This window comes from Furipterus horrens, unplaced genomic scaffold (assembly GCF_987537825.1).
Source record: "Furipterus horrens unplaced genomic scaffold, mFurHor1.1.pri manual_scaffold_10, whole genome shotgun sequence".
In the NCBI taxonomy this organism is placed as follows: domain Eukaryota; kingdom Metazoa; phylum Chordata; class Mammalia; order Chiroptera; family Furipteridae; genus Furipterus; species Furipterus horrens.
Genome location: NW_028327180.1, coordinates 71,714,017 through 71,726,105, shown reverse-complemented (window position 1 = coordinate 71,726,105; position 12,089 = coordinate 71,714,017). Strand labels below are relative to the sequence as shown.

The 12,089-nt window shown below is 43.6% G+C and overlaps 1 protein-coding gene across 4 annotated transcripts in view; it reads left to right on the top strand.

The window, feature by feature from the left end:
• The window catches only part of ARHGAP26 (Rho GTPase activating protein 26), a 485,784-nt gene that overhangs the window by 101,983 nt on the left and 371,712 nt on the right, over nt 1–12,089 (top strand). For all 4 annotated transcript variants that reach the window (XM_090288083.1, XM_090288084.1, XM_090288082.1 and 1 more), the window contains exons 4-5: nt 3,422–3,493; nt 10,608–10,709. In XM_090288083.1, coding sequence (XP_090144209.1) covers nt 3,422–3,493; nt 10,608–10,709 — 174 coding nt within the window. The remainder of the gene's footprint in view (nt 1–3,421; nt 3,494–10,607; nt 10,710–12,089) is intronic.

The following is a 12,089-nucleotide window of genomic DNA, read 5'->3' as shown; positions in this document are numbered from 1 at the left end:
TCTTCTTACAAGGGCACTGACCCCATCGAGAGGACTTCACAGTGGGCTCACAACCTAATTACCTTCTAAAAGGCCCCATATTCAAATATTATCACCATGTGAGTGATAAAAGATCATGTAAAGCGTGTTAAAATTTTAAGTTTATTTGAGCAAAAATCAATTCAAATTGGGTAACACCAGCCTGGAAGTAGTTAGCAGTGCTCTACCTACAGGAGCTAGGGGAGAGACTTATACAGCACTGAAGATGTGGAAGCAAAGCAAGGAAATCAGTTAATTGGGTGTCGTTTAGGTAGTTGCCTTATTTGGAAAAGCCTGGTAGTTTGTGATTGTTTGTTCTTAGGTTTTGATTTCTTAACCTTGAGGCATTCGCAGGCTTAGGTTTGGGGTTGCTGATACAGGTTACTAAAGCATTAGAGCCACCTCTTGGTCTAATGGCCTCATTTAATTTGCCAGGGTTAGGGCTTCAATACATGATACTTCTTGGTGGAGGGAGGGGTGCAGTTTAGTCCATGGCATCTACCAAGACATTATGTAGCCACATGTTTTCTATTTTAACCCTCATGATGACTCTGAGGTAGTACCTATATCATCCTCATTGTCCAGATGAAGGTATTGAGGTTTACAGAGTTTCAGTAACATGCCTAAGATCACACAGTTAATAAGTGGCATGGTGGTCTAGATTCAAACCCAAGTGTGGGTGACACCAGAGAATGTGGGGATTTATTTAAAACTCTAAATGGAGCGGAAGCCTCTCACCTTCTGCCCTGCAGAGAGACATACTATTTTCCTTGATTGCTCATTGCTGGGTGCTTGAACCAGAATTGGGGGTAGTGGCGGCAGCCACAGCAGGGTTTCTGGGGCGTGGAGGGAGGGGAAAGCTTGTGTTTGTGCACGTGCTGGTGCCTGAGAAAGGGAAGTGATTCTTTGGAGTCTGATTCTTGGCCAAGTCAGTATTTGGGGGTGGGTGGTGTGGTGAGCAAATCATGATAATACCCTGCAGATCACTATGGCCTGCAGTAAGGGAACAATGACTGGATTATATTTTTCAGCTTGCCTCTGCAGTTTTATTATTAATGTCAGTGAATTGAATTTCTACTCTCTGCATCTGAGTATATGGCCATTGCAAGCCCCTTCCCTACCTCGTTGCTCTGTGACAGCTTCACCATCAATTCAGCTCAGCTTAGCAAAGCTGCACCTTCTTTGGGAAGTCCTCCCTGATGCCCCAGGATATTTGGTTATCTTTGTGTTTTCTTAATATTCACTTTATGCCTCTGATTCTGCATTTAGCATATTATGTCCCGATAATCACTGCACGTGCCCCATAGTAAATATGAATTCTTGAAGGGCAGAGAATAGGCTACTGTGTCCCCAATATTAGCACAGTGCTTGGAATGGAGTGGAAATTACACAGTCATAGACTCCTAGACCCAGACAGACCTTATTCCTCACCTTTGCAGTCCCTCATTTGACAGATTAGAAAGTTGAGGCCTTATGAAGGCTGATAGCAAGCAGTGGAAGGACTGGGGCAAGGACTCGGGCATCCTGATTCCCAGGTGAGCAGTTACTGCTTTCATATATTTAGCATCTACTTAGGGCTGGATTCTCAATCATGGATGCCCTTTGGAACAACTTGAATTCAAAACATACTGATGCCTGAGACGAAGTATAGAGTTTCTGATTTAATTGCTCTGGAGTGAGGCCTGGACATAGAGATTTTTAAAAGCTCCCCAGGTGAGCCTGACATACGACTAAAGCTGAGAACCACTGACTTATGGGCTCAGATACCATTATGAGCATTAGAGACTTGATTTGTAGAAAAGACATAACCAAGTGAGTCAATCAAGCCACATCAAATAACAGTAAAAACGGAACAAGTTAAACAATATTGCAACACTCTAGTGTTGCTCTCTACTAGAATAAGTGGTCTCAAAATTGAGAAAAAGGCAAACGACAATAAATTTGGAGGCCTACCACTTCTATTCCTCACTTTGTTCAATGAGTTCTCTTTGTGTCCATTTATGGCTTCTGGCATTTACTCTCTTGGTTTCATTGCAGTGGATATGCATGTGATTTAGAAAAATAATGCTTTGTTGAGATGAGATTCCTGAAATAATTAGTTGAGCGAGAAGTAATCAGTGAATGACTTAAGAGGAAAGATTGTAAAATATTGTACTGCTTTAGAAAAGACCATGGAATCTTGGAGCTGGGACAATCCAGACCACTCATTTTGTAGACGAGGAAGTTGGAGCCCAGAGAGGTTAAAAGTTTTGCCCATGGTCACACAGTTGGCAGCCAATCGAGAAATAATTTGTTCATTCATTTAGTTATTGAAAAATATTTGAGTGCTCCTTTGTTTCAGCACTCTTCTGTGTTTTAGGGATAGTGGTAGATGAGAGAGCGTTTATAAGTCCGCATGTGTGCATGCGTGCATGCGTACGTCAAAAAGTGGGGCTGCGTCAGCCCAGAGGTCACCATTTGTTATCACTGACTTGAAGGGGCAGTAGCCCAAACTTGGCCAATTCTAATGTGTTACTGAAAGACCGTAAAGGGAGTGAGTCTTGTTCCTTTTTAAGAAGTGACTTCTCCTGGGTTCCCCTGTCGTGTGTGTGTGTGTGTGTGTGTGTGTGTGTGCACTGCTGGGAAGTTTCTTTGAATTATATTGGTAGTCACAGAAGGCCTTCCTAAAGAGGTGACCTTTAAGCTGAAACTTGAATTGCAGTAAGTAATGAATCTTCCACACAAGAATTTAGGGATGGGGCATCTGACCTAACAGCAAAATGCAAAAGCCTGCAAGTGGGACAGATTTGGTACATTTGAGGTGTCTTCGGGTGATGGTGTAGTTGGAGTGCAGGACCAGAGAGGGCGAGGCTGTGGGATGATATTGAGAGGCAGCCAGTGGTCAGCAGACACAAGTGTCCCGATCATAGTCCAGTGTTGGTTAGGTTCACACAAAATCCTGCTGGAAGGTTTTCATCCCACTAGATGTTAAAGATGCTTTCTATTTGTTTGTAATCCAGAGTCAGTGTTGCTCTGCTTTAAATGTATGTACTTAAATATAACTTGGGTGAATGAACATTTACAGGATGTCACTTGAAGCTTGAAATTTAGATCCTACCATGTCACTAGTTTCCTTCTACCTTTGGATGGTTGCTTACATTGTTAGAGGTCTTAATTTTTACTTTTTAAGAACCAGTTTTAATCATGCACAGGAAGAATACAATATTTTGAACTGATGACTAGATTTTGATTTGACATGCTGTCAGTTGATGTATTGTGAACAGTTCCTACATGCACAGTATTGCTTACTCAAATTTTATGTTGAGACATGAGGAGATATTTTGTGCCAGCACTGCTCTAATTCTTTACTGATACTGCTCTTGCGTCTCCCCCCACCCCGCTCCCCGCTGTTTATTCTTACCAGATTGAAAATGCCAGTGACGTGCTCATCACGCCCTTGGAAAAGTTTCGGAAGGAGCAGATTGGGGCTGCCAAGGTGAGAATTTTGCAGTTTTTCCTCTCGGATTTTTAGGTAAGAGGTCTTGAAAACACACCTTCTCCAGAAAATCGCCAGAAAATCTAAGCCCACTGTGTTTAGAAAATCTTGGGCGAGTAAGCCTGGTGCCTAGCTCATCTGCACTTCACAAGTGTCTGAAGATAGCCTGGGTGGTCATGCCCGGAGCTGCTCTTCTCGTGTTTTGTTATCTAATCACTTTGTGCTAGGTCATAAGCTGTCCAACAGTGGAAACCATGTGTCCTTTGTGTTAGTAAAGAAAGGTACCTGTGTGCTTGGGCAACTTGGGATTGTGTTTATTGCAAGGTCCAGGGCTCAGAGGCTAGAACATGGGCTACAAATCGGGCCTTGTGGGCCCGGCACTCTGTTCTTAGCTCACTTTTGCTGTGTGTTCAAATGAGCCCTCTCTTGATAGATCTTTAAAATTTTCAAGAGAAACTGAAAAGTCAGAGTTTTATATGAAATCGCCTGGTTAAAAGAAGTGTTGGCAAATAATTAAAAAAATATATTTAACACATTGTGCTGGTCAAAAAGTGGGGCTGCTTCAGCCCAGAGGTCACCATTTGTTATCACTGACTTGGAAGGGCAGCAGCCCAAATTCAGCCAATTCTAATGTGTTACCGAAAGACCGTAAAGGCATGAGTCTTGTTCCTTTCTAAGAGGTGGCTTCTCCTGGGCTCCCCTGTCCTGTGAGAAATCACTAGGAAGCCCTAGTGGTTTGACCTTAAGGGGAGTTTCAGAGACCACCTGCTGGGAAGATGTTTTTCACTGGAATCAATGAAAGCAAGAGGATTGTCAAGCTCTTCTTCCTGCTTTTCCAGCATTGTCTTTCAGCCTCGGTCCCTTGTGCCACCTGCAGGGTGTTTGGGGCAGTGTCATACTCATACCTGTTGGGATGGATTTTACTCACTTGTGACATGGCCTTGCGAGGTGCCTGTAGGTGGGAAAAAGGTAGCTAAAATGTAAGAAGTGGTGTTTTCCTCCATCATTCCCCTTTCCCCAGTGCACCTGCTTTCTGAATATGAATATATTAGGACCTGGAAGAGACTATGTTCAATTCAGTCAGGGTTATTCATTCTTTGAAGGAGGGACCACGGCAATAATTATTTTTCCAATTCTACAGCACTTTTCTACCAGTTTTACAGTTTGCATTTATGAAGAAATTGGAGATTATTGGTTTTGTATCAGATGCTAAGGATTTAAAGGCATATCTTGTTCCATTAGGCTTTTGTCTAAGACTTTGAGCAAACCCAGCGATGGGCGAGAAAACTCCCCTCCCCAGTTCTCACTGATGCAGGCCCAGTGAGCCGCTTCTCTTTAGTGGCCTCGGGCCGGTGCCTTCTATTGCTGAAAACACTGGGTGGCGGCTCTGGAGGTCCTGAAGGGTTTTGAGGCAGAGGCAGAGCTGATCTGTTGACTGAGTCATCTTTCCAGTAGTAACTTTTCCCTCTGGGCACAGATGTCTCTCACTCTGGCCTCTTCCCTCAGCACTGTTTGGAAGGTTACCCCAGAGGAGGAGGGAAGAGGAGGCAGGTCTCGGTGGGGCTCCCTTTGGGTTAATCCCATTGATCATAATGACGGGAGCGGGTACTTTTCTAGCTTAGGTGGGTAGAGGCAGGGCTATAGATGCTGAGAACTATAAGAATTAAACAATTTAAGAAAAATGGTTGCTCACCAAAACATGTTTCCCTCTCACACATATTCTATTCTATCCTTCCTGTTGAAGAATGATGCCATGGCATTGGGGATGATTGCGTATCCCTCCTCTCTGTCATTTCTATTTTCAACATACCTGTTTCTTACCCCCTCTCCATACATTTACAGTTAAACCTTGGTTCTTGATCATCTCCTGTCTTGAACATTTTGGTTCTAGACCAAGTTGTTCACAGAAAAAATGTCTTGGTTGTTGAACAAAACTTTAGTTCTCAACCTGACAACCATTTAATGCCGGTACAGTGGAACCTCGGTTCTTGAACTTAATTTGTTTGATTTGCAATTGAAGAGGTAGAAACAGAGGGAAGGGAGGATATTTCTACTTCACTAATCAAGGAAATGCCTGGGAAATGGGGAGAAAGGCAAACTTTAATTGAGAAATATCACCCTGACATAGAAGTAGCAAACTGTGCAGTAAGCTTGTTCAATGACAGCTCAGTGTTTTGCTTCAGGTGATTGTTAAAACACAGGCAGAAACAAGTATCACTGGGTAGGTTTTTAGTGAGGCAGAGGCCCAGTGAACCCAAGGCAAGTTCTTGTGAAGCAAAGAAACAAAAGAGAGAAAGAACACCAGAAGAATAGATGGATACCGGACGTTTCTAAGAAAGGGGACTCCCCTTCCGAATGGTAACATCCTTCCATCCCTCCATCCCTTTCCTCTGTATCCACTCATCAGTAGCTCTCAGCATGAAAAGTAAGTTCTAGTGTGTATATAAATTTTCATTTTTACTGTATGTTTTATTTACATTTTGTTAAATTTTCATGTCCTCGTTTTTAAAGTGTCTGTTTATAGATTAAACAGTACATTAGACATGTACTGTATATAAGTACACTTAAAACGGAATCATTGGGGGGGAATCTGGAATGGATTAGTTCAATCTACATTACTTCTTATGAAAAAACGTAAGATTTTGTTTTCAAACAAATCGTTTCTTTGAACAGCCTTCCAGAATGAATTTAAGTTTGAGAACTGAGGTTCCACTGGATATCATAGCATTATGTGCATTTCATAGAAAACAAAGAAACAGCAAACCCTCCACACTAGGTGACATAGAGAGCAGATTCAAGAGTAGTCAAGAGCCAGCAAGGGCTCCTTAGTGGCTAAGTTCAGGTTTCTGAACTCTGCCTACGTGATGCTAAAATTACCCTTCCTCCTCCTGTCCCCTCTGGTACTGCTTCCGTTGCTATAACAAGCTGTTGCTACTCTCGTGCAGCTGAAGTTGGAGTGCAGGGTGTGAAGGCTGCCAGGGACGTGGACTCGTGGGCATTCTTGTGCTAGTGCAGCTTCTCAGGAGTCGGGCCCCACCCTGCAGCTCGGTGTGACCACGGCCCTGCGCTTAGAGTTCTGCGTTTGGGGGAGGGTGCTTTTCCTGCAGCCATAGCTGGGCTCTCCGGTGAAAGTAGAATAGACATTGTCGCACAGAGGTTAAGTGTGGGCACTGGAGCTAGACTGCTTGAGCTAATGTCTCACTTCTGTCACTTGCATGTAAACCTGGGGAGGTTATCCAACCTCCCCATGCCTGTTTCCTGAGCTGTAAGACGGGGATCGCGATAGTACTTACCTCAGAGAGTTACTACAAGACAGAAATGAGTGAACTCATATGAAGTGCTTAGACCAGTGTCTGTCATGTAGTCACTGATGTCAGTTATTATGCTCCACACACACAGCTGATTCATTAAAAAACACGCGAGAGCCTGCTGTGTGCCTGGCCCTGCACTGCACAGGGGCGTATGGTGGGGAAGAAACATGGATGTGATTGCTGTTCTCGTGGTGTGGCTGGGGAGAGGGACAGCAGGCACAGAGACACAAGCAAGCGTGTAATCTCGAAGTGTGGCCGTGCTGTGGAGGGCTACCTTCCTGGGACCTGGGCTGCAGAAAGAAAGTGGTGTGCTTAGAGGATGCACCTCATCATTGCCATCACCACCGTTTTTGCCACCACCACCTTTGTCACCACCACTGAGATTTATTAAGCACTTTCCATGCACCTGGCACTCTGCTAACATTGTATATGGTTTATCTCATTTAGTTGTAACAATCCTATGAGGAAGTAGGTGTCCTTATCCTTATTTTATTGGACAGTCTTTGAGCTGAAAGAGGAAACCTGAGCAACGATCTCATCTAGTTGTCCTCAGTATATAGATGAGGGACCCAAGTCCTGGAGAGAGGCAATTATTGGTTTCGAGTTGGTTCATTTAGAGTGGAAGTGGAGGATCCTACCTCTGTCCCTTATTCACAATGGATTCCCTGGAAGGTGACCACCTTCTTGTCCCTGAGTAACTGAGGAATACCACCCTCCCATCTTATGGACATTATGTAAATCTTAGTAAAGTTGTTCCCACAGAGGTCTTGTTGCTGTGGCTCAGGACAGAACAGCTTCCCGTTTTCTTTCACTTTGGCTGTTCTCTTGAACATGGAATGTGGAGGCCTGAGTTGCCAGAAAGTCACAGCATTCCAGTGGCTCATGTTCCCTGGCTTTTTCTCACCTGTGGTTAGCTGGACTATCCTGACTCAGGGTTCTCCCTTTTGGGGTTGGTGACAGGGCTGGTGGAGTGGCTCAGTAAGCATTAAATGGACTTGGAGCCTTAGCTCACAGTCTAGATTCTATAATATAAAGGAAGAGTTGCTTGAGTCAAGTGTCTTGCCTCTACCTCTCAAATTTGAAGGAGTGATGCTTCCTTGGGGTTTTCTTCATTTGCTCCTGTGTGTTTAATTTTTCTTGTGTGTTAGTAGTCTTTTAAGCAAAATTGAGATTTGTAAAAATGGATACTGTCAGCTAAAATTGGGTAGATAAGCCCTGGCCAGGTGGCTCAGTTGGTTAGAGCATCATCCCTATACTCCAAGGTTGTGGGTTCCATCTCTGGTCAGGGCACATGCAAGAAGAAACCGTCGTCGTCGGCAGCCGTCCGTCTCGAGAGACGATGGTGTAGCTTCTTAAGAGTCTATCTGCACCGCCGAGAATGGCTGTGCAGTCCGACTCGGGAGTGACACGGTATCTGTCTCCTCCCGTGTTGAATCGACATCTTGCGATGACGCTGGAGTGTCCTCTCCAGTGGAGCTGAAGCTACAGAGCCTGGGCAGGGTGATATGGAGGGTCTGCTGTTGCCCATGCAGCAGACCCCCCCTCTCTTCGCAGCTGAAGGATCCAGGGGAAAGACTGAGTCAATACAGCTTGGCTTCAGGTGCGCCGCAGGAGTTGCCGGTGTTGACTACAACGTCAAACCGCCTTAGGGACTCCGGCTCCGGATTTTCTGTCGGGGTTTACTCCCTTAGCCTTTCCCCTGAAGAGGTATGCCGCAAGGCAGCGGAGGTTTTTTGGAATCAGAGTTTTCCTTCTCTGATGTGCCCTGACTGGAAGATCGAACCAGCGACACTTAGCTCGCAGGCCGACGCTCAATCCACTGAGCCAAACCAGCCAGGGTAAGAAGAAACCAATGAATGTGTAAATAAGTGGAACGACAAATTGATATTTCTTAGTCTTTCTTCTTACTGTCTCTCTTACTTTCCCTCCCTCTCCCCTTTCTCTCTCTCTCAAATCAATTAAAAAAACAAAACAAAACTGTGTAGATGGTAATTCTTCCCACTTTGTGAGGCTTAGAATTTTGCTGTTCACCAGCTAAATGGTGTCTGAAATCGCAGGAGCTTTTCGGGGCTTCAGGTGATGGCTTCTCGGGGAGTTTTGTGCAACTTTGACTCAGAGTGCTCTGCCCAGAGCACTTACTGCTCTTCTGCTCTAAAATCCTCTACTTTGCTCCTCACGTGATCAGCAGGTCTTAACTTGTCCATCCCCTCCCCAGTGAGGCATCTCCCTAGCCCCTTATCTGCAGAATCTGTGTGGCTGCACCCTGGTTATTTCCTTCACAGCACCGTGGCAGCCTGCAATTATGCTGTTTACTTGTTTAGTGGTTAATTGTGTCTCGTCTACTGAAATATCCTTCCTGTGAGGGTAGGGACTGCTGCTGTCTTGTATTTCAGTGCCTAAAAGAGTCTAACCCAGAGGGGTTGCACATTATATTTATTAGATGAAGAGAGGTGTCTCTGAGTTTCTTTATCTGGCCGCAAAAATTTTTCTTAAAGGCTTGGAGTTGCAGAAAAATCCTCTGTGGGCTCCATATAAGTCAGAAGCAGGAACGATGCACTGAATAAATTTGGTCCTGATTAGCAGGCCAGTGCCAACCTTCTCCCAGCCTCCTTTCCTGCCATCCCCATTGGGGTGTAGAAGGAAGAGGCGCCTGTGACAGTGTGTCTCAAGTGTGGCTGAGACGTGGGCTCTGGAGGCAGCTTGTCCTGGGCTCATATCCCAGCTCTGTCACGCTCTGTGACTTTCTGCAAGTTAACCTCACTGGGTCTAAGTCTTTCTTGTCTGTAAAGGGAAATTAAAATAGAACCCCAATGACTCACTGATGTGGTGGGATAGCAGGGATGATTATGTATATTATGATATTTTTCATTTTGAAAGCAATTAATATAGGACAATAAGAATTTCCAAAACGGAGGAAAAAAATCGTGCATTATCACATTGCCTTAACTCAAGTATTTTCATTTAGGTGTCTTCCCATCTAATCTTTATCTATAAATACATATTCAACATAGGATACACCAAGTTTATATCATGCTATTATTACTTTTCATTATGTGATGAGCAATTTTCCATAGACTACCTAGCCTTCCCAGTTATCTATGTTGGGCGTTCTATACTTGAATTATCCCAGATTCTAACCTTGGGTAGTGATATTACTGCCACTGTTGCTGTCTCTCCCCGCTTCACCCCCCATCACTCTCAGCCCCTCGCCTCCTTTTTTAAAACTATGATTAATGATGCTGCAGTGAACACATTTGTGAAGATAACATCTTTGTTTTGAATTATTCCTCAGCTTAAAGACCTGTATATCAAAGGATATTTGGGTTTCTATGTTAAAAAGTACTTTTTGAACAGTATTAAAGCTGGATCTCCATTAGTCTATAGACTTGTTTCATTCAAGCGTCAAGTAGATCTTCCTACTCTGAGATTTTCTTTATAGGTAACTTCCCTCCTTCATTTGGCTTTGAACATCCTTGTGAATTAGAAACTAGAAATTTCTGTTTCACAGTTTAAGGTCTTAGAAGGTGGAGGCCTGGCTTTGCTGCTGTGAAGCACTGGACTCTACCTCATTTCTGGCATTGTGGTGGTGACTCTGATAGACACTCAAAGTCCCTGGGCTGCTGATGAGTGGTTGCTTGATTTAACAGGCAGTTTTTGAAGAGTAGAAGCTGGGTTGTCTGCTGTTGTTCTGTCGTCTGAGGGAATGATGAAGCTGTGAAGATGAGCAGAAAGATCTTGACCCAGGTTGCTTTTGTTCCTGCAATGTTTTATTTTTTTCTCTTCTCCTCTCTTTTTTTTACCAGGAAGCCAAAAAGAAGTATGACAAGGAGACAGAGAAGTATTATGGTGTCTTAGAAAAGCACTTAAATTTGTCTTCCAAAAAGAAAGAATCCCAGCTTCAGGAGGTAAGTTTTACTAGTATCCTGAATAAAGTGTTTAATTTTTATATGGTGCTGTGGATATGTACTGGCTACTCTTTGCTAGAAAATCCTGGGTTTGGAAGAGACCGTGGGAACTAGGAACTTGATCTGATGCCTAATGCGGAGGTTGCCTTTGTATCTTCCCACCCGCACCGTGCCCTCGGTGGCTCTCCAGCCTGTCAGTGGCAGAAGAACATAGTGCTGGTCAAGATCACCCACCTCCTTCTTGGGCAGCCCTAACTGCTAGAATGTGCTGCTTCCTTTCAAACTGAGGGAAACTGCTTTTCTGTTTCTCTCACCCTGACCTTGATTCTGTACTCTATTATCTCACCTTTTGACTTTCTGCTTTATATGTTAATTAAAAAAAAAAATTTGTTTCAACCAGTAATTGATGGTAGTCTTTCTTTCTTTTTTTACAGCAACCCTTTATTGTTACTCATATGGTTTCAAAAAACCTTGTTTCAAAAAAGTAAAATCTGTGACCGGCCCCTGATTGTTTTGGATTTGCACTGCAGCCATGGAGCAGTGACTATTTTTATTTTGTTTTTGGAGTTTTATGTGGCAGAGAAGTTTACGTTTCTGGGAGGCAGGACAGTTTCCTAGTGAAACTCCAAATTTGGCTACACAAATGTCATTTTATTTAATTCTTAACAGTTTGCTGACCTTTCTCACAAATATGCTAAACAGTAGCTATGGTTTTCAAGCTAGCCCTCATTCTTAAATTTTCTTTTCTTTTTTTTTTTTTTTTTGAGCAAATACCATGCCAGTACTCTTGTGAAGATAGTAGGGTCAAAAGTTGAAAGATGAAGACAGCTCAAGAGATGATGGAGTCTGATCCCTTCCCAAGCAGGACTGGTTACATATCCTCAGTGAGGAATGTGTGGTTCTCAGGACTCTACTTGGGTATTTAAACCAGTTGTTTGAGTGACAGTGAAGAGTCAGCAACAACTTCAGCCACTGCTGTTTAGAGTGGACTTTGCAGACCAGTTCTGGCCAACCAGCCAACAGCAATTGAGTACTTGGTGTGAACGGTAGAAAGTAGAAAATACTAATAAGCTTTCTTTAAAGATCTTGTGCTAGAGTAGGGAAAATGAAGCAAACACATGAGGAGGTGATTTTTAAAAGTAGTATAGCTACTCAGGTAAATCTTGTTAAATAGGATGGAGAAAGCTAAAGAATTGCTTATTTTCACTGCCTGGTATATAAAGGCTAGTCACAACTCTACATGGGGATATAGGCAGTAGAAGATACCCCAGGATATGTGTTTGTACAGGATAAACAAATAGTTCCACTTAGGTTCTGTCCTTATGCCCTCACTCTTTAGTGGATTTGGAAACTATATTTAAGGAAAGTCTCTGGATGCTG